At 40.5% G+C, this 19,822-nt stretch overlaps 1 protein-coding gene across 5 annotated transcripts in view; it reads left to right on the top strand.

The window, feature by feature from the left end:
* Positions 1-19,822, top strand: part of RBMS2 (RNA binding motif single stranded interacting protein 2) — a 55,045-nt gene that overhangs the window by 29,257 nt on the left and 5,966 nt on the right. For 3 of the 5 annotated variants that reach the window (XM_023734555.1, XM_023734553.1, XM_023734554.1), the window contains exons 3-13: positions 4,653-4,711; positions 5,613-5,704; positions 7,091-7,248; positions 10,811-10,890; positions 11,024-11,133; positions 11,405-11,451; positions 13,456-13,549; positions 17,445-17,522; positions 17,863-17,973; positions 18,594-18,674; positions 19,068-19,154. In XM_023734555.1, coding sequence (XP_023590323.1) covers positions 4,653-4,711; positions 5,613-5,704; positions 7,091-7,248; positions 10,811-10,890; positions 11,024-11,133; positions 11,405-11,451; positions 13,456-13,549; positions 17,445-17,522; positions 17,863-17,973; positions 18,594-18,674; positions 19,068-19,148 — 991 coding nt within the window. In that variant the 3' untranslated portion in view covers positions 19,149-19,154. The other 2 variants (XM_023734556.1, XM_023734552.1) reach the window with 2 other exon arrangements.

The raw sequence follows: 19,822 nt of genomic DNA, 5'->3' as shown, positions 1-19,822 counted from the left end.
GTTTTTACAATAGAGGTCTCATACAGTGTTTGTCCTTTTGTGATTGACTTATTTCACTCAGCAGAATGTCCTCCAGTTTCATCCATGTTATGAGATGGTTCACAGATTCATTGTTGTTCTTTCTTGTTGCATAGTACTCCATTGTGTGTATGTACCATAGTTTGTTTACCCATTCATCTGTTGATGGGCATCTAGGTTGTTTCCATCATTTTGCTATTGTGAACAATGCTGCCATGAACATAGGTAACACTCAGATCTTGACAATGAAAAGTAGATGTCTTAGAATATGATGAGGTGGGAGAAAGCCATTTGTAGTAGATTAAAGTTGAGGTCCCTGGAAAATAATAACAATAATAATAGCAGTTAAGACTTTTCAAGTGCTTACCATATGGCTGATATTAGTGTTTTTTATATTTGTTAACTCATTTTATGTTTCAACAATCCTATTTCCATTTTACAGATGAGAAGATTGAGGCACAGAGAGGTTAAATGACTTGCCCAAAGATCACACATAGCTAGAAAGTGGCAGAACCAGGTTTTGAACCAAAGCAGTTTGGCTCAGGCTGACCTTCGACAGAGAGGGGTCAGGAGAGGTTGGGGTAGGAGGGGAGGAATGAGGTGTCAGAGAAATGTCTATAGGTTTTTTGTTTTTTCTCTTTATAATTTTTTTAAAATTGTGCTTCAAGTAAAAGTTTACAGTTCAAGTTAGTCTGTCATACAGAAATTTGTACACACATTGTTATGTGACCCTAGTTGCTCTCCCTATAATGTGACAGCACACTCCTCCTTTCCACCTCAGATTTCCCCTGTCCATTCAGCCAGCTCCTGTCCCTTTTTGCCTTCTCATCTCGCCCCAGACAGGAGCTGCCCATTTAGTCTCATGTATGTACCTCAGCTAAGAAGCACTCTTCTTCACGAGTATCATTTTATGTCTTAAAGTCCAGTCTAATCTTTGTCTAAAGAGTTGGCTTCAGGATTGGTTTCAGTTCTGGGCTAAAAGAGAGTCCGAGGGCCATGTCTTCTGGGGTCCCTCCAGTCTCAGTCAGACCATTAAGTCTGGTCTTTTTACTAGAATTTGAGTTCTGCATCCCGCTTTTCTCCTCCTCCGTCAGGGACTCTCTGTTGCTTTCCCTCTCAGGGCAGTCATTGTGGTAGCCAGGTACCATTTAGTTCTTCTGGTCAGAGGCTGATGGAGTCTCTGGTTTATGTGTCCCTTTCTGTCTCTTGAGCTAATACTTTCCTTGTGTCTTTGGTGTTCTTCATTCTCCTTGGTTCCAGGTGGTTTGGGACCAATTGATGCATCTTATATGGCCGCTTGCTAGCTTTTAAGACCCCAGGCGCCACTCACCAAAGTGGGATGCAGAACATTTTCTTAATAAACTTTGTTATGCCAGTTGACCTAGATGTCCCCTGAAAAGCATGGTCCCCGGCCCCTGCTACTCTGTCCCTCGAAGTGTTTGGTTGTATTCAGGAAACTTCTTAGCTTTGGTTTGGTCCAGTTGTGCTGACTTCCCCTGTAGTGTGTGCTGTCCTTCCCTTCACGTGAGATACTTCTTGTCTACTATCTAGTTAGTGAATAACTCTCTCCCTCCCTCCCCACCCTCGTAACCATCAAAGAATGTTTTCTTCTGTGTTTAAACCTTTTCTTGAGTTCTTATAATAGTGATCTCATACAATATTTATCCTTCTGTGACTGACTAATTTCGCTCAGCATAACACCTTCCAGATTCCTCCATGTTATGAGATGTTTCATGGATTCATCGTTGTTCTTTATCGTCGTGTAATATTCCATTGTGTGAATATACCATAATTTGTTTATCCATTCGTCTGTTGATGGGCACGTAGGTTGTTTCCATCTTTCTGCTGTTGTGAATAGTGCTGCAATGAACATGGGTGTGCATATATCTATTCGTGTGACAGCTCTTATTTCTCTAGGATATATTCCAAGCAGTGGGATAGCTGGATCACATATGGTACTTCTAGTTCTGGCTTTTTAAGGAGGAGCCAAATCGATTTCCAAAGTGGTGGTACCATTTTACATTCCCACCAGCAGTGTATAAGTGTTCCAGTCTCTCCACAACCTCTCTAACATTTATTATTTTGTGTTTTTTGGATTAATGATAGCCTTGTTGGGGTGAGATGCTATCTCACTGTAGTTTTGATTAGCATTTCTCTAATGGCTAATGATCATGAGCATTTCTTCATGTGTCTGTTAGCTGCCGGAATGTCTTCTCTGGCGAAGTGCCTGTTTATGTCCTTTGCCCATTTTTTAATTGGGTTTTTTTTTGTTGTTGAGGTTTTGCAGTATCTTGTAGATTTTAGAGATTAGATGCTGATCGGATTTGTTGTAGCCAAAAAATTTTTCCCAGTCTGTAGGTTGTGTTTTGACTCTTTTGGTGAAGTCTTTTGATGAGCATAAGTGTTTGATTTTTAGGAGCTCCCATTTATCTAGTTATCTCTTCTGGTGTTTGTGAATTGTTACTTATGGCTTGTATTCTGTTTATGCCGTGTATTAGGGCTCCTAGCATTGTCCCTATTTTTTCTTCCATGATCTTTAATATTTTCGATTTTGTATTTAGGTCTTTGATCCATTTTGATTTAGTTTTTGTGTATGCTGTGAGGTATGGGTCTTGTGTCAGTTTTTTGCAGATGGATAACCAGTTATGCCAGCACCATTTGTTGAAGAGACTATCTTTTCCCCAATTAACAGACTTTGGGCCTTTGTCAAATATCAGCTGCTCATAGATGGATGAATTTACGTCTGGATTCTCAATTGTGTTCCATTAGTCTACGTATCTGTTGTTGTACCACTACCAGGCTGTTTTGACTACTGTGGCAGTATAATAGTTTCTAAAATCAGGTAATGTGAGGCCTCACACTTTGTTCTTCTTCTTGAGTAATGCTTTACTTATCCGGGGCCTCTTCCCTTTCCATATGAAGTTGGTGATTTGTTTCTCTATCTCTTTAAAAAATGCCATTGGAATTTGGATAGGGATTGCGTTGTATCTATAGATCGCTTTGGGTAGAATTGACATTTTCACAATGATGAGTCTTCCTATCCATGAGCAAGGTATGTTTTTCCACTTATGCAGGTCTCCTTTGGTTTCTTGCAGTAGTGTCTTGTAGTTTTCATTGTATAGATCTTTTATGTCTCTGGTTAGATTTATTCCTAAGTATTTTATCTTCTTGCGGGTACTGTAAATGGTATTGATTTGATGATTTCCTCTTCAAGGTTCTCTTTGTTGGTGTAGAGGAATCCAACTGATTTTTTTATGTGCATCTTGTATCCTGATACTTTGCTGAAATCTTCTATTAGTTCTAGTAGTTTTCTTGTAGATTCTTTGGGGTTTTCTGTGTATAAGATCATATCATGTGCAAATAGAGAAGCTTTTACTTCTTCCTCACCAATTTGGATGCCCGTTATTTCTTTTTCTAGCCTAATTGCTCTGGCTAGGACCTCCAGCACAATGTTAAAGAAGAGTGGGGATGAACGGCATCCTTGTCTGGTTCCTGTTCTCAAGGGGAATGCTTTCAAAGTCTCTCCATTTAGGATGATGTTCACTGTTGGCTTTGTATAAATGCCCTTAGTTATGTTGAGGAATTTCCCTTCTATTCCTACTTCGTTTAGAGTTTTTGTCATGAATGGGTGTTGGACTTCGTCAAATGCCTTTTCTGCATCGATTGATAAGATCATGTGGTTCTTGTCTTTTGTTTTATTTATGTGATGGATTGCATTGATTGTTTTTCTAATGTTGAACCATCCCTGCATACCTGGTATGAATGCCACTTGGTCATGGTGAATTATTTTTTTGATGTGTTGTTGAATTCTATTGGCTAGAATTTTGTTGAGGATTTTTGCATCATTGTTCATGAGGGATATTGGTCTGTAATTTTCTTTTTTTGTGGTGTGTTCACCTGGTTTTGGTATCAGGGTTATGCTGGCTTCATAGAGTGAGTTTGGGAGTATTCCATCCTTTTCTATGCTCTGAAATACCTTTAGTAGTAGTAATGTTAACTCTTCTCTGAAAGTTTGGTAGAATTCTCCCCTGAAACTGTCAGGGCTGAGGCCTTTTTTTTTTTTTTTGTGAAAATATGCATAGTCAAAGATACACAATCTCAACAATTTCTACATGTACAATTCAGTGACATTGATTACATTCTTCAAATTGTACTACTATTCTCGCTACTTTTTTCCAAATTATTCCACCACCATTATCTTAAACTCACTGATCTATAGGTTTTTTGTAGGAGGGATAGTGTTTGTCCAAAAGAAGAGAAGTAATATCAAGGATTATGTTTAGTCCTCGAGGAATTCCAGCCAGAGCTCTGCCCTTAACACTGTGAGTGTGGACATCGCCAGGCTTCTTTCCCGAAAAGACAGTAATAGTCTCTTTCCAACTAGTGTCTGAGTCTTAGTTGGGAAGAAGAGAGAAATGTGTTGGTATTATAAGGACTATGGTTATCTTTCTTGTAGGCACTTGGGGGATAGGTTTATATGATAAAGGTGGCATTTTAAATTAATTTCTTCTTTATTTTTATTAAGATTTGTGTAGGAACCATTGTCCTAGTGGGAGAGTAAAAGGACATGGATTTGTCTAGATGTCTCAGTCTCTGTCCTATTCTTAGTCACTTTGCTTTTTTCTCTCCGTTAGATATGGCAAGATTGTCTCCACAAAGGCCATACTGGACAAGACCACAAACAAATGCAAAGGTGAGTGAACAGCCAGCCGACCTTGGGATGGAGAGTAGCAGTGAGTGAAGCTGTCCTGCCTCTGCCCTTTATTGCTGAGAGTCCTGAGGACCTAGTGCCAGGGAGGAGTCTCTGAGATTTTCAGGCTTAAAAGACTAGGAGACATTTAGATTCCTTGGTGACCAGATAGTTAGAGCTGAAAATGGTGATTTGGGGACTCAAGGCCAGAAGATTGCACAGAACACCTTTGAGTCTTTTGGGCTTATTTTGGACCTCGTGTTTCCCTGGATTGGGTGGTGGAGATGGGTGAGATTGTTTCTACTTAGCAAAGCAATGTAAATGCCTTCTGTGGGAGGGCAGTGACTTGGTAAGGTGTTATTTTCGGAGGATGAGTAGTTTTATTGGGATTTTGAGCAATTCTAGATGGGGCTGGAAGGGTGGAAGGAGGGGAAAGGTCTGTAGGCTGGGTTGGGGAGGGGCTTCTTCCAGCAGGTGGCTGGTTATCTGTTCTGGAGAGGTTACATTCCCTGCATACTTAGCATTTCTGAGGTGTGGCTGGAAGAGAGGAGGGGGTTCTTTTAGAAGTGTGGAGGGAGGCTTGTGAGTTTTTAGAAGAGCCTAGTTCCTGAAGTTTTAGAGGCCTAAAAGGGAAGGAGGTTGAGGTGAGAGGGAGAAAGGCAGGGTCACCGCAAGGACCTCATTGCCCTTGGCATTTTTAGCTATCAAACTGACCAAATCTCACAGGGTTTGAGGAGCATGTGGATAACCAACCTGAAATCTCTGAATTTTTCTTTCTCCTTACTACTTCTGTTGTATAGATCATAACTCTTCCTCCGTCATCTGAAAGCCCTGGCCTCCGACCTTCCTTCTTCCCCCCCTCCCCCGCCCCTTACCTCTCAGTGATACGCTTTCCCTGTTCCAGGCTATGGCTTTGTGGACTTCGACAGTCCTTCAGCAGCACAGAAGGCTGTAACCGCGCTGAAAGCCAGTGGTGTGCAGGCACAGATGGCAAAGGTAAGGGTGCTGCCCCAGCCTGTTCCTCGAGGGTTAGGGTTAGCCCCAGAGTTCCAGTTCCAAGGCTTCCAGAGAGCTTAAGAACCACGCAGTGGATGGGCAAGGGCTATCTGTAGTGCTTTTTGACTACATCTGGCCACAGGGAGGCTGTGCCAGGGTCCCACTGAACACTCTAGAGGAAGCTGCTAGAGGAAGCTGATACTCGAAGCCTGTGCACGTAGCTCTGCCAACTCTGTTTCTCTCATGACGTTATTGTAAGCAGGTAAGAAAGTCGAGAGGCTTCTTCCCTTCCTCCTGCATCTTCTGCATCTCCACCTTGGCCCCACTTCCTTGCCAGGCAGCTTGTGGTGGTTTTGCAATGTTCTCTGAAGAAGCCAATTGTGCAACTCACAGCAATGCTCTCCACCTCCCAGCACTGTTCCCTGTAGGGGTGGGGTGTTGGCATGAGGAGGGAAGCCACAGCAGGAAAGGAAGCTTCAGTTCTGCCTGGAGCTACTCTTTCCATTTAGACTACTAGAAACGATTTTTCTCTCCCTTCTTCTCTTAAGTGGGGATTGCCCCTTTGCCTTTCTGAAGCCGTTGTACATACTATGTGTAGAGCTGCTGGGGCAGGCTTGCCAGCCACCCTTTTCTGTAATAGTTAAATACAAAGGAAGACCTGAAGAGGACAGAGGAATTAAGGTTACTGGTGACCCAGTGTCTAGGGCGGAGTGACTGCTTAAATTCCTAAAAATACAGCTATAGGAAGACATTGCTGCTTCCCACACTCTGCCCTCTGCGGGGGCTCTCCCTTCTTCCTCCTGGAGAGAGGCTCCCAACAGTATTTAGGAGCCTTCAGAGTTCCTAGGAGACTAGAGCTTTCAGGGCTTCCTGGTGACCCAGTGAGCTGCACATCTGGCCCTTGTGCAGCCCCAGCACGTTGCCCTTCCTTTTCCTCCTCTCCCTTCTTCCTGCTTTCCCTCCATTAGGGAGTGAACACACATTCCTACTTGGAGGATTCTGCTGTGGCCGGAAGAGGGGGAGGGGGAGCCACTCAAAACAATCCAGCCAAGGAGCAAAGCAGTCCAAGAGAATCCGGCCTCTGGGACAGGCTGTTGGAGGAGGAAGGGGTGTTGCTCTGCCTAGTTCTTAAAGAGACAGTCAGAACACCATTGACAATGTACTGTGGACTTGCACAGTTCTGGGAATATTGAATCTGCTTCTTTTGCTGGACTCAACATACAACCCAGGGTAGTGAGATAGGGTGCTGCAATAGTTAAGGTTTTCTTTGTTCATATGAGGCTCTTTCTGCTATCTCTTTTCTGAGATGTCATTTTGTGGATGAGGGCTGAGGACGGGAGAGGGGTAAGAGACGGGAGTTTCATTTTCTCACTTTTATTCCCATAGCAACAGGAGCAGGACCCCACAAATTTATACATCTCAAACCTCCCACTGTCAATGGATGAGCAAGAATTGGAGGGGATGCTGAAGCCCTTTGGCCAGGTTATCTCTACGCGAATCCTTCGAGACACCAGTGGGACCAGCAGAGGGGTTGGCTTTGCAAGGTGAGGGATGCAAAGAGTAGGAAATGATGAGATTAGTAAAGAATGTCACTTGGGAGGTCACCACAAAAATCTGTGCCCTCTCCCAAGGGACCAAACTATTGGCCAAGAGTTCTTGTGAGTAGATCAAAAGTTCATTTTACTATAGGTCAAAATACTAAAAAATCCATTAGCTTCCAAATCTTTTTTCTTTCCCCCAGTACTTTCTGTTACTCTGATCTAGACCCAACCAATATAACTCCCATATATTCTTATAGTTCATTGAGTCCTTTCTCATTCTGTTATCTCGTTTAATCTTTACAACAACCCCATGAGGTAAATTAAATATGAATTCTCCATTTTACAGATGAGGAAACTGAAGTCCCCAATATGAAGTGATTTTTCCAAGGTCTCACAGGAGTAGGTGGTAGAACAGAGCCCCAGTCCTTCCGGCTTTAAGATCAGTAGGATAAAATGTAAAGTTTAGTCTGTCTTTTCAGATCTGTTAAGTGACCTAGATTCTAGAACCAACTCCGCCACTAACTGGCTATGTGATCTCAGACCATTATGAGCCTTGGTTTACTCTGTGAAATCGAAGAGATTAATATAGATGAATGATTTTCATAAGGTGTTCCCTAGAACCAGAGTTCTCCAGGGTGCCCTCTGTCCTGTGTCAGGTATGATTGTTGTAGGGCTTCAACTCCCTAAGATCACTTTAGAAGTGGTTCTGCTTTTACTTATTTTAAGATTTTGTTTGAAAGGGGATTCTGTTGCTTTTTAAAACAGTTTGGAAAGTACTAGGCTAAGTGATCTGAAGGTCTCTTTCTGTTTTATTTCTCATTTGGTCCATGAACACTTCCTTACTCTGGAGTGTTTTAGACCTTGAGGACTGAGTAGGTTCTCTTCTCTAGCCAACTCAGTCATGGTAGCACCACCTGCCGGCAATTCCAGGTATAACTGAAGGGGCGTTCTGGGCTTGTGGTCATCAAACTTTTTTTGCTCCCATACCTCTTAAGGCAGAGGTCTCAAACTTTCTCAGTTCACAGCACACTAAGTCATCTCAGTAATTTTTTTCACAGTACCCTAGACCAAAAGAAACACCGAACAGTTCAGTTTATTAAGCAATTAAATGGTCTCTACAGCCTAGTAAGTATCTACGTCGTAACTTTGTAGCCATTTGAATAAATAGTACCCATATATTAAAAGAGAAAATATTTTTATTTCAGTCTTAAATCACCCATACTTACTAATGAGCTGTGTGTGCTGTTGGGTACTGCACAATGTCTCAAATCTTGGAATCAGGTTGGACACCTGCACACTCATTCCTATTACACATTGATTTTCTTATGGTCTATGTCTTAGCAATCATTGAGGACTCAGCTTTGCAAAGATGTGATGTTCTCAAAAGGAATGTAGGGTGATCTAATGTTGAAATGGTAAACAACTTGGAGTTAGTAGTTCACACAGTGTCCAACAGATGTTGTATTTTCTTCAAAAAGTTGAATTATCCCTCACTGTGCCTCTGTGAGTTCACCGTAGTGGCCCATGGTGCCTTGGAGCAGAGCTTGAGAACCATGGCTCTAAAGACTGGAAAAACTGAAATCTTTGGCGTGTTTCTGCTGTAACATCTAAAAATGTTTTTCATTTATATTGTAAGAGGTTTAATTTCCGATGAATTATAACTATTGACATTTTAAAACAAAACAGATACATCATTTTTAAATGTATCCACATGAGATCTAAATACAGCAATTTAGTGTACAAAATTATCCGTTTAAAAAATACACGCGCCGTTTTTTTTTTTTAACAGTCATAAATCTTTCATTCTTACCGCGTGTTTTTCCTTCTTCATCTTGTATTTCCTTTCCATTTCCTCACAGAATTGTATTTTAGTGTAAAATATTTTTATAGTTGAAAGTCTTTTATGGCTCATTGTGTCATACTTCTCTTCAACAAAAATATAAACATAAAATTAAAAAAAAATTTCCCTGTGGCCGTAAGTTTCTAAATACTGACTTAATTCATAAAAAATTAATCTTTACAATTATTAGTTCACAGTTGCTCAAAACAACATAAATATATTAAAATGTGGATACAAAATTATTTTACATAAAGTACATTTTATTGGAAAAGCCTTTTGTATGACATGGATGTTTTGTTTTTTTTAGATTTTTCTAATTAGGTCATGTAGCCATCAATGAATATTGCTTATTGCTAGAAAAAGACAGGATTTAATAGCAGTTGTTCCCGTTTTTTATTTTCATGCTAAGAAACTTTGTTCACATAAATAAGTAGATGGGAATGGAAGGAGTTTTGTTAGAGCAGGAATTCTTTGAATTCCTTCTAAATTATATGCCAAGAACCAAAATTGATTTTTAGTGTGTCAGTTGGCAACTTGCTGAAGTCCTCCAACTTTATTGGCAGCAAAGAATTGAAAGGATCTGTAACTCAGTCATCAGTGCCTCCTGATGAGATTTGGGATGGATGAGAAGTAATTGAGAAAGGACTTCAGCCTTGGTCATTAGCGATCATGCGTTCTCCCTCAGGCAGATCAATTTTAGGAAAGATTTGAGGCTCTGAAAGAGTCTCTTAAAACTCTGCAGGCCTGTTTTCTCTTTGGAAAGACCATAAGCGGTCGGGTAATCCAGTGGAAGACCGCTGATCTACGATATCATGTGGTTTTCCCTAAAAGGTACCAGCTGAGGCCTTTTTTGAGTTGCCTCCTTCATAGGAGTGGCTCATATTTTTAGTGGTTATTGGTATAGAAAGTATACTGAGACTTACTGTTAGTATGGAAAGAGAGAAAGGTACTATACCTTGTATTATATAGGTCTTTATAATTTTCAGAACACATCATTTGATCTATACAACCCTTTGTGGTAGAATAGAAGGATATTATCTTCAAAGAATAAATGAGAAATGGGTCCAAAGGGTTTTCGTGACTGTCTGAGCTCACAGAGCTCTTGGGTGAACTGGCATTGGAATCTTGATCTTCTGATTCCTTACCCAGTGCTCTTCCCCCGAGAAGATGCTTTAACTCAGTAGTTACTAGCTTTTTTCCTATCACCATGGACCATGAACCTTTGTTATTACTTCTTCCTTCTACAGACTCATGAAATTTCAATGATGTTATCGGTAGCTAATCAGACCTGGATAATTATAACCAGAAGCAAAAAATAAATATTGGCAAATTCTTAGCTTGTACTATTTTATCAGAGTAAGGAACAATTTACATTAGGAATTGTTTAGTAAAAAAAACAATGGCAACAGCCACTACTTACTGTATTCTCATTTAAGTACCAGACACAGCACTAGGCCCATCCATCAGAATCTTCTTTGGAATAGTCATAGCTTGAAGACCTCCATTATTCCTTTGAAGACCCCTACAGGATCCAGTTGAGAACCTGCATTAGAGATTGGGTTGCCTCTTCAAAATACCTTGAATTTATGTAGAAGGAACTTTGTATTTCTATAGTCACAACTTTTGGAGCATTTGTGGGTCTGGGAACTTAGAGCTTTCTCTTTGAATGTAGGGAGAGCACAGATCCTGGAGAAGCTAGAGCCTAACCCCTCTTGTGCTCCTTAGGATGGAGTCCACAGAGAAGTGTGAAGCCATCATCACCCACTTTAATGGAAAATATATTAAGACACCCCCTGGAGTACCAGGTGAGGCATCTGGGAATCAGGCTGAGAGGGCCACAGGTTGTTACTTCCAGTGAAGATTCTGGAGCTATCTTGTATGAGTACAAGTAGGCTAAGTGAGGTGGGACTCAGCTGCCTGTTGTCTTTCTCTTGGCAGCCCCATCTGATCCCTTGCTTTGCAAATTTGCTGATGGTGGGCCAAAGAAACGACAGAACCAAGGAAAATTTGTGCAAAATGGACGGGCCTGGCCAAGGAATGGAGATATGGTAAGAGGACCTCTGAGGAGACAGGAGCATGAAGGACATTAAAGTGGAATGGAAATAACCATGGCCTGACTTCTACAAGCTTAGGTGGCAAGTTTATAACTGAGGGAAGTTGGCTGGGTGTTGAGTGGGGTTTTGCAGCCTGCACAATGAGAAAAACTCTGGAACAGCCGCAGTGGTACTCTCCAGACTTCACCCTACCCTTAGCATTATGTGCTTGCTCCTGCTCTCACCCAAGGACCCACAATATAAACACTATGTTCTTTCTTTATAGAGTGGCATGGCCTTGACCTATGACCCCACCACAGCTCTTCAGAATGGGTAAGTGTGTTTTATATACACACATACCTGAAAATGACAACAGCCTGTGTCCAGGCACTTAGATATTTCATCTTTTTTTAAATTTTATTTTTGGTGAAAATACACACAGCAAAACCCGCTCCCATTCTACAGTTTCTAGACATAAGGATCAGTGACATTGGTTACGTTCTTCACACTGTGTGAACATTCTCGTTGTTTCTGTCCTAGTTGTTTCACTTCATTTCCTTAATCTCCCCCTAACCTTATCTACGCTTTAAAATAGCTGTTGACCCTTTGGTTTTATATAATTTTTTTTTTTTTTTAAGGCAATACTCAAGGGTAACAATCTTTACTCTTTGGGATAAAAAGTTACTTAGTTTAAAGGTGACTTCACAGGGTAGTTTCAATTCAAGATTTGAAGAGCAACTCAGGGCCATAGTCTTGGAGGCTCCTCCAGACTCAATAGGTCCATTAAGTCTGGATTCTTTAAGAATTTGGAATTCTGTTCTACATTTTTCTCCCTTTTTATCAGAATTCATCTCTTGTGTCCCTGATCAGAATGTTTAGTACCGGTAGCTGGACACCATCTAGTTCTTCTTGTCTCAAGGTGGAGGAGGCAGTGGTTCATGGAGACATTTAGTCCTGTAGTCCAGTTCCTTCTCTGATTCTTGGGTTTCCTTCTTTCTCTTTTTGTTCCAGATGAATGAAGACCATTAGTTGTGTCTTAGATGGCCGCTTATAAGCTTTTAAGACACCAGACACTACTTACCATACTGGGAGGTAGAACATAAACTTTAAGAACTATATTATGCCAGTTGACTAGATTGTCCCAGGAGACCTTGGCCCTAAGCCCCCAAACCAAGAGACCTAACCCTATGAGGTGACTTGGTTATGTCTAATTAGTATCATCATTTGTAGCTTCCCCTCCCTTTTTTTTTTTGATTGTTGTTATTGTTGGAAAATGGATGTTTCATCTTTTCTTTTTTTATATTATTGTGCTTTAAGTGAAAGTTTACAATTCAAGTTAATCTCTCATACAAAAATTTATACATACATTGTTATGTGACCCTAGTTGCTTTTCCTATACTGTGATAGCACACTCCTCCTTTCCACCCCGAATTTCCCATGTCCATTCAACCAGCTCCTGACCCTGTCTGCCTTCTCATCTCGCCTCCAGACAGGAGCTGCCCATTTAATCTCATGGATCGACTTAAGCTAAGAAGCACGCTCTTCACGAGTATCATTTTATGTCCCATAGTCCAGTCTAATCTTTGTCTGAAGAGTTGGCCTCGGGAGTGGTTTTAGTTTTGGGCTAACAGAGCGTCCAGGGGCTATGTCTTCTGGGATCCCTGCAGTCTCAATCAAACCATTAAGTCTGGTCTTTTGACTAGAATTTGAGTTCTGTACCCCACTTTTCTCCTGCTCCATCACTCTCTGTTGTGTTCTCTGTCAGGGCGGTCATTGGTGGTAGCCGGGCACCATCTAGTTCTGGTCTGAGGCTGATGGAGTCTCTGGTTTATTTGGCCCTTTCTGTCTCTTGGGCTAATATTTTCCTTGTGTCTTTGGTGTTCTTCATTCTCCTTTGCTCCAGGTGGGTTGGGACCAATTGATGCATCTTAGATGGCTGCTCCCTAGCTTTTAAGACCTCAGACGCCACTCACCAACGTGGGATGCAGAACATTTTCTTAATAAACTTTGTTATGCCAGTTGATCTAGAATGTCCCCTGAAAGCATGGTCCCTAGACCCCTGCCCCTGCTACTCTGTCCCTCGAAGTGTTTGGTTGTATTCAGGAAACTTCTTAGCTTTGGTTTAGTCCAGTTGTGCTGACTCGCCCTGTAGTGTGTGTTGTCCTTCCCTTCACCTAAGATAATTCTTGTCTACTATCTAGTTAGTGAATAATCCTCTCCCTCCCTCCCCATCTTGATTTTCAAATGGCAGTTGGTGGAAAGTAGTTGTGCCTATCAGTGGGGGCCCTTACCTGTGGTTTCCTGTGATTTCTTACTGATTGAGATTCACTCCTACAGGTTTTACCCAGCTCCTTATAACATCACTCCCAACAGGATGCTTGCTCAGTCCGCACTATCCCCATATCTTCCATCTCCTATGTCTTCGTATCAGGTATGTTCATGCCAAAAAAAAAAAAAAAACGATGTGGTGATTTTCCCTGTCATTGTGTTTTAGGTGAAGGAATATAAAGCTGGAAACTGCTTATTGTTTTTTTGGGTTTTCCTTTATACATATCACACACAAATAATTTTACATAAAAGCACAAAATGTGATTACATTGTATGTGTAGATAGATAGATAAGACAGTTTTAGTGACATCTCTTTTTTTCTTTCCTTTTTCTTAGCCATCTGCTTCCTCCCCTCCCACCATTCCCTCAAGTAAACCCATGTTAATTACCTAGTACATAGCATCTTCCATATTTTTCTTCATGTGTGTAGATACACATGTATAAGGTTTTGAGAGTCACTATTTGTTTTACAAAAATGGGAACACATTAAATATATTTTTTATTACTCACTTAACAGTGTCTTAGACCAGTGGTTTTCAAAGCATGGTCCCTGGACCAGCAATATTAGCATCTTCTGGGAAGAGGCAAGAATTTGCATTCCTAACAGTACTGGTGCTGAGGCTGCTAGTCCAGGGACCATACTTTGGAAATAACTGGGTTTTACCATACAAAAGTTTGAGATTTGTATATAGTTAAATATGTCTGCTTTTTCTTTTGAAGCTTTTGCATTTCCTGTCTTAATTTAAAAGGTCTCTTTAGTTCCTAGAGTGTATGTATTGTCTCTAAGATTTTACTTCATTGTTTTACATTTAATTGTGTAAACATCAGGAATTTATTTCTGTATATGGCATAAGATAGAGGTCCTATTGTATTTTCTTTGAGAATATTAACCAGTTATTCTAATACCAGATGATGAAATAATCCATTCTTTCCCCCACTGAATTGAAATGCCACTAGATTTGTTTCCTAGGGCTGCCACAACAAATTATCACAAACTTGGTAACTTAAAACAATGGAAATTTATTCTCTCACAGTTCTGGAGGCTAGAAGCCCGAAACCAAGGTGTCATCAGGGCCATGCTCCTTCTGAAGGCACTGGGGGAGGATCTGTCCCGTGCCTCCTAGCTTCTGGTGGCTGTGGCAGTCCTTGGTGTTCTTGGCCTGTAAAAGCCTCACTCTAGTCTCTTACCTCTATCTGTGTCTCTGTCTTCTTTTCTTATAAGGACACCAGTCATTGGATTAGGGCCCACCCTAAGCCAGTATGACCTCACCTTGACTAATTACATCTACAAAGACCCTGTTTCTTTTTTTATATATGTAATTTATTTTATTTTTGTTGTTGTTGAGAATATACACAGCAGAACATACGCCAGTTCAACAATTTCTACATGTACAGTTCAGTGACATTGATTATATTCTTCAAGTTGTACAACCATTCTCACCTTCCTTTTCTGAGTTGTTCATCCCCCATTAACATAAACTCACTACCCCTAAGGTTCCTATATAATCTTTCCAGTTGCTGTTGTCTGTTTGATCCCATATAGATAGATCTTAAAAGAGCACAGCGCTCAGGGCAGACATTCTTTACTAGTTAAGCTAAAGTATTATTTGGTTTTAAGAAGACTTAGGGGATATTTTTGGTTTAAAGTTTAAAGATTTCTTAGGACACCAGTTTCAGGGGTTCATCCAGTCTCCTTGGCTCCAGGAATTCTGGATTCCATGAGAAATTTAAATTCTGTTCTGCACTTACCCCCTTTTGATGAGAATTCTTCGATAGACTCTTTGCTCAAAATGTTCAGTAGTGGTAGCTGGACACCATCCAGATCTTCTGGCAGAGACCTTATTTCTAAATATGGCCACATTCTGAGATTTCAGGTGGATATGAATCTTTAGGGAACATTATTGAACCCAGTACAGCCACCTTTATCATATAATAAATAATAGCATTTACTTCTCTATCCCAATGATCTCTGTGCCTGCTTCTATTCCAGTAATATATTGATTTGATCACAGTGGCATTCATAGTATGTTTTAATATCTGGTAAGATAAAGCCCCCTTCTTTACTCTTTCCTTTTCAAGTTTTTTTGTTATTCTTGAGCATCTATTTTTCTTATAAAGTTTATGATCATTTTATCTAATTTTTAAAAATCTGTGAAGATTTTAATTGGAATTACATTAAATGTATATATATTAGCTTAAGATAATTGACTTTTTAAAAAAATACTGTCTTTATTCAAGATACAGTATTTCTTCTCATATTTTCAAATTTTATGTTCTTTAATAAGATTTTATTTTTCTTTATGTAGGTCTTATTCTTTTCTCGTTAGATATATTCTTAAGTGTTTCATAATTTTTGTAAGCATTTCTAATTGCTTATTGATAGACCGAAAGAAAGCTATTGATATATGTTCATCTATCTTGTATGCAGCTAACTTACTAAATCCACTTATTACTACTAGTATTTTCTTACTTGAGTCTCTTAGCTGTTCTAGGCATATAGTTATTTTTTATGGCCGAATAATATTCCATTGTACGTATATACCACATTTTATTTATCCATCATCAGCAAAAGAAATGTTTTATGTCTTTTTTTCCAATTTTTTACCAATTATGTTCTTACCTTATTGTATTTATTCCACCTTACAATAAGATATTTTAATTATAATATAATTGCAATGGTTTTAATATTTCTGTTTAGATTAATGTTAGTGTCTAGTTTTTAGTAATAGCCTTTAATATTTTAAGTAATTTCTTAAAATTGTCCCTATTTTAATTTGAGATGTTTTTAAACCAATGGTTGCTGAATTTTATCAAATGTCTCTCAGCGTCTAATATTACGCTTTTTTTTTTCTCTTCAATTTTGACTTTTGTTTATAGAGTTTCTGATCTTAAACAATCCTTATATTTTTGGAATAAACCCTACTTGGTCATTTTGATGTATTTCTAGCTTCTCCTTGCATTTTTTTTTTTTTTTCACGTATAAAATTCACCCTCTTAAAGTGTACAATTCAGTGGAGTTTTTATATTTAGAAAGTTAGGCAGCCATCACCACTGTCTAATTCCAAAACATTTTCACCATCCCCAGAAGAAACCCTGTACCCATTAGCAGTCACTGCCCATCTCCATCTCCCCCAGCCCCTGGCATCCACTAATCTTTTTTCTGTCTTTCTGGATTTGCTTATTCTGGGCATTTTGTATAAATGGAATCATACACTATGTGGTCTTTTGTGACAGGTTTCTCTTACTTAGCATGTTTTCAAAGTTCATCCATGCTGTAACATGTATGAGTATTTCATTCCTTTTTATGGCCCAGTATTTCATTGTATGGATTTATCCATGCATTTTATTTATCCATTCATTAGTGGATGGACATTGGGTTGTTTCCACCTTTTGTCTATTATGACTAACACTGCTGTGAACTCACATATAGGTTTTTGTGTGGATGTGTGTTTTAATTTCCCTTGTGCATATACCTAGGAGTGGAATTGCTGGATCACATGGTAACTGTTCAAGTTTCTAAGGCACTGCCAAACTGTTTTTCAAAGTGGCTGCACCGTTTCACAGTGGCACTAGTGGTGCGTGAGGGTTTCAGTCTCTCCACATCCTTGCCAACATTTGTTACTGTCCATTTTTTTGATTCCAGCCATCCTAGAGGTTGTGAAGTGGTATCTCATTTTGGTTTTGATTTGCATTTCCCTAGCAACTAACAGCCTCGAGCTTCTTTACATGTGCTTATTGGCCATTTGCATATATTTAGAGAAATGTCTATCAAATCCTCTGCTCATTTTCTAATTGAGTTGTTTGTTGAGTTGTAGAGTTGCTAATACTTTTTAAGCAGTTTATTCTTTTTTTGTTGTTATAAATAAACCATTCTTAATGTTTCTTTTCTGAAGGGGGCAGTCAGACTTTTGGGGGGTTTTGCTGAACATTATCAGACCATGGGGCTGAACAGTAGTTTCTAGCCAATTAACATTTTTGTTTGTTTTTGCTTGCATTAGAGAGTGACTCAGACATCTCCTCTACACGTACCTAACGCATCTTGGATGCACCACCAGTCATACCTCATGCAGCCTTCAGTGAGTGTTCAGAAGTGGGCAAAAGCCAAAGAGGCAATTTGATGTAAAGAAAAACAATGGGATTTGATGACAGGGAAATGTGGGTGTGAGTTCTGGTTCAGTCCCTTGTGCAACCCAGCTACATGACCTTAAATCCTGTGAGTTTCTTATTCTTAGACCAGGGTCCCTCCAGACTGGTGGGCAGAGTGCCTAGTCTGTGCATAGCTGGGTTGCCACTCACCTGTCATTTCCCAGGATTTTAAAATGTCTGTCTTCAGGGGTCCTGGTAACCGTCAGTCTCTGCTTTGGGCAGCCTTACAAGATACTGCCAACTAACCCTACCCTTTGTTTCTGCCTCAAGGGTTCAGTTCTGACGCCAGGGATGGATCATCCCCTTTCTCTCCAGCCTGCCTCCATGATGGGACCTCTGACCCAGCAACTGGGCCATCTCTCCCTCAGCAGCCCGGGCGCGGTAAAGCAGGACATTTCTTAGATTCTGAATCCTGCAGATCAAGGACTACCTATGTAATACTCTTCAGAACAAGGACTAAATACTTATGTGCGGTGATGGGAATCACTTCAGTGCAGTCGAGGACGCTCTTAGGAGATAAACTAAAAAGCTAACAATCCACGAGCCAGGAATACAGCCCTCCACTCACGCCTTTTAACTGAGTCCTGTTCATGGAATGGAACGAACAGTATTTCTGTCTACATACTAGTTTATCTAGTTCATACGCATTTCCTAGAAATTCTTACCAAAATAGTAACGGGAGGAATAGATGGAGTGCATTAAGTTTTTCAGGCCTCTGCATTCTGATTTGCGGGGGGCTTAGGGGCAGAGAAGGCAGTGTGTTGAGGAAAAGCAGAAGACAGTCGGGAGAGAGGAGGAAAGTCAGTCATGCAGGTGGAAGTCTCCAGAAACCAGTGTATTTTAGAACCGCCTGGCGTGCTTTTAAAAAGTTAATGCCCAGACCAGTTACATCAGAAACTCTTGGGGTGGAAGACAGGCATCAGGATTTTTTAAAGCTCCCCCGGTGTTTTAAATGTAGCCAGGACTCACTGCTTTAAGTCTGTTGATGTTTTTCATTCTAGTATATGCCAACAGCTGCAGCTATGCAGGGAGCATACATCTCCCAGTACACCCCTGTGCCTTCTTCCAGTGTTTCAGTTGAGGTAAGAGCTTTCTCATCTCTTTGGATTGAGGATAGGAAAATGAACAGATTTGTCCCTAATAAAGCTCTTCCTCTCACACTGAGCTGATCCTGTGTTCACACATAGCTGGAGGTATGTGCAGCATATAGGAAGGAAAGACTAGTCTGTGCCCGTGAATGAGGCCCTTCCTCATGTCGTGCCAGCCACCCAGTAGTTAATACCAGAATCCGGGGTTGTGTGGACCAGTTGTCTTGGGAAGACGAGAGGCTGCTATAGGTGTAGGGGAAGTGGTGGTGGGATGGGGGGTAGGTTGGGGAGGGCACTCAATTTTGGGTGAGTGTTAACTAGGCTGCTTTAGTGGGAGGTAAGGAAAGGAAAGCACAGGGTGACTTGTCCTGCCTTGGCTGTGTACAGGAGAGTAGCGGCCAGCAGACTCAAGTGACAGTGGATACTCCCTCAGACCATGGGATCTATTCTTTCCAGTTCAACAAGTAACAGTGGGTAAGAACTACATGCTGGGGGGTGGGGGCGGGGTGCTGAGCTGGGAGACTCGGGTCCCTGCCTGAAGTCAGACAGTCAGACGGGCTCTGTTTGTCACTCCACCTCCCTCCCGACCCCTCTGGCTTTAGGATTCCCCTCCCCTCTTTGCTGAATAGAAATGAATTCTTGGAGATGCTGATGCTCCCAGAATCCAGAGGGTTAACCAGGAATACAGACCACTGTGGGCCCTGCTAAGGACTAATACTTGGCCATCACTTTTCAAAGACAGGCCTGGGCCTGGAAGAGAACATATCTCTGCTCCTGCCCTCTGCTACATTCAAAGAAATCAACACTTTTTTTTTTTTTCCTTTCTTTTGCAAAGAAAGATTTTTGTTTCATTTTTTTTTTTTTAATCTTATTTTAAATTCCCTACTTCAAAGAAACATGGTGGCTGGAACCTCTTCTCATCTGTATGAAAAACATTTTTTGATGTGTTGAATTATTTTGAGGGATTTTAAAACAATTTAGTATTTGTCCTTTAAAAAGAAAACAAAGATTTGGTGCTAGAACATTGAAGGAGTCCTACTGTGGACCCAGAGTTTAGTTATGGACTTTTTTGGTGTGCATATGTGTGTGTGTATAAGAAAATATGCAAACTCTCCAAATGATGTTTTGTAAAGCTCTCTGCT

Source organism: Trichechus manatus, unplaced genomic scaffold (assembly GCF_000243295.1).
Source record: "Trichechus manatus latirostris isolate Lorelei unplaced genomic scaffold, TriManLat1.0 scaffold00069, whole genome shotgun sequence".
Taxonomy (NCBI): Eukaryota; Metazoa; Chordata; class Mammalia; order Sirenia; family Trichechidae; genus Trichechus; species Trichechus manatus.
The sequence above is the reverse complement of the archived record's forward strand: the minus strand, read 5'-3'. Positions and strand labels throughout refer to the sequence as shown.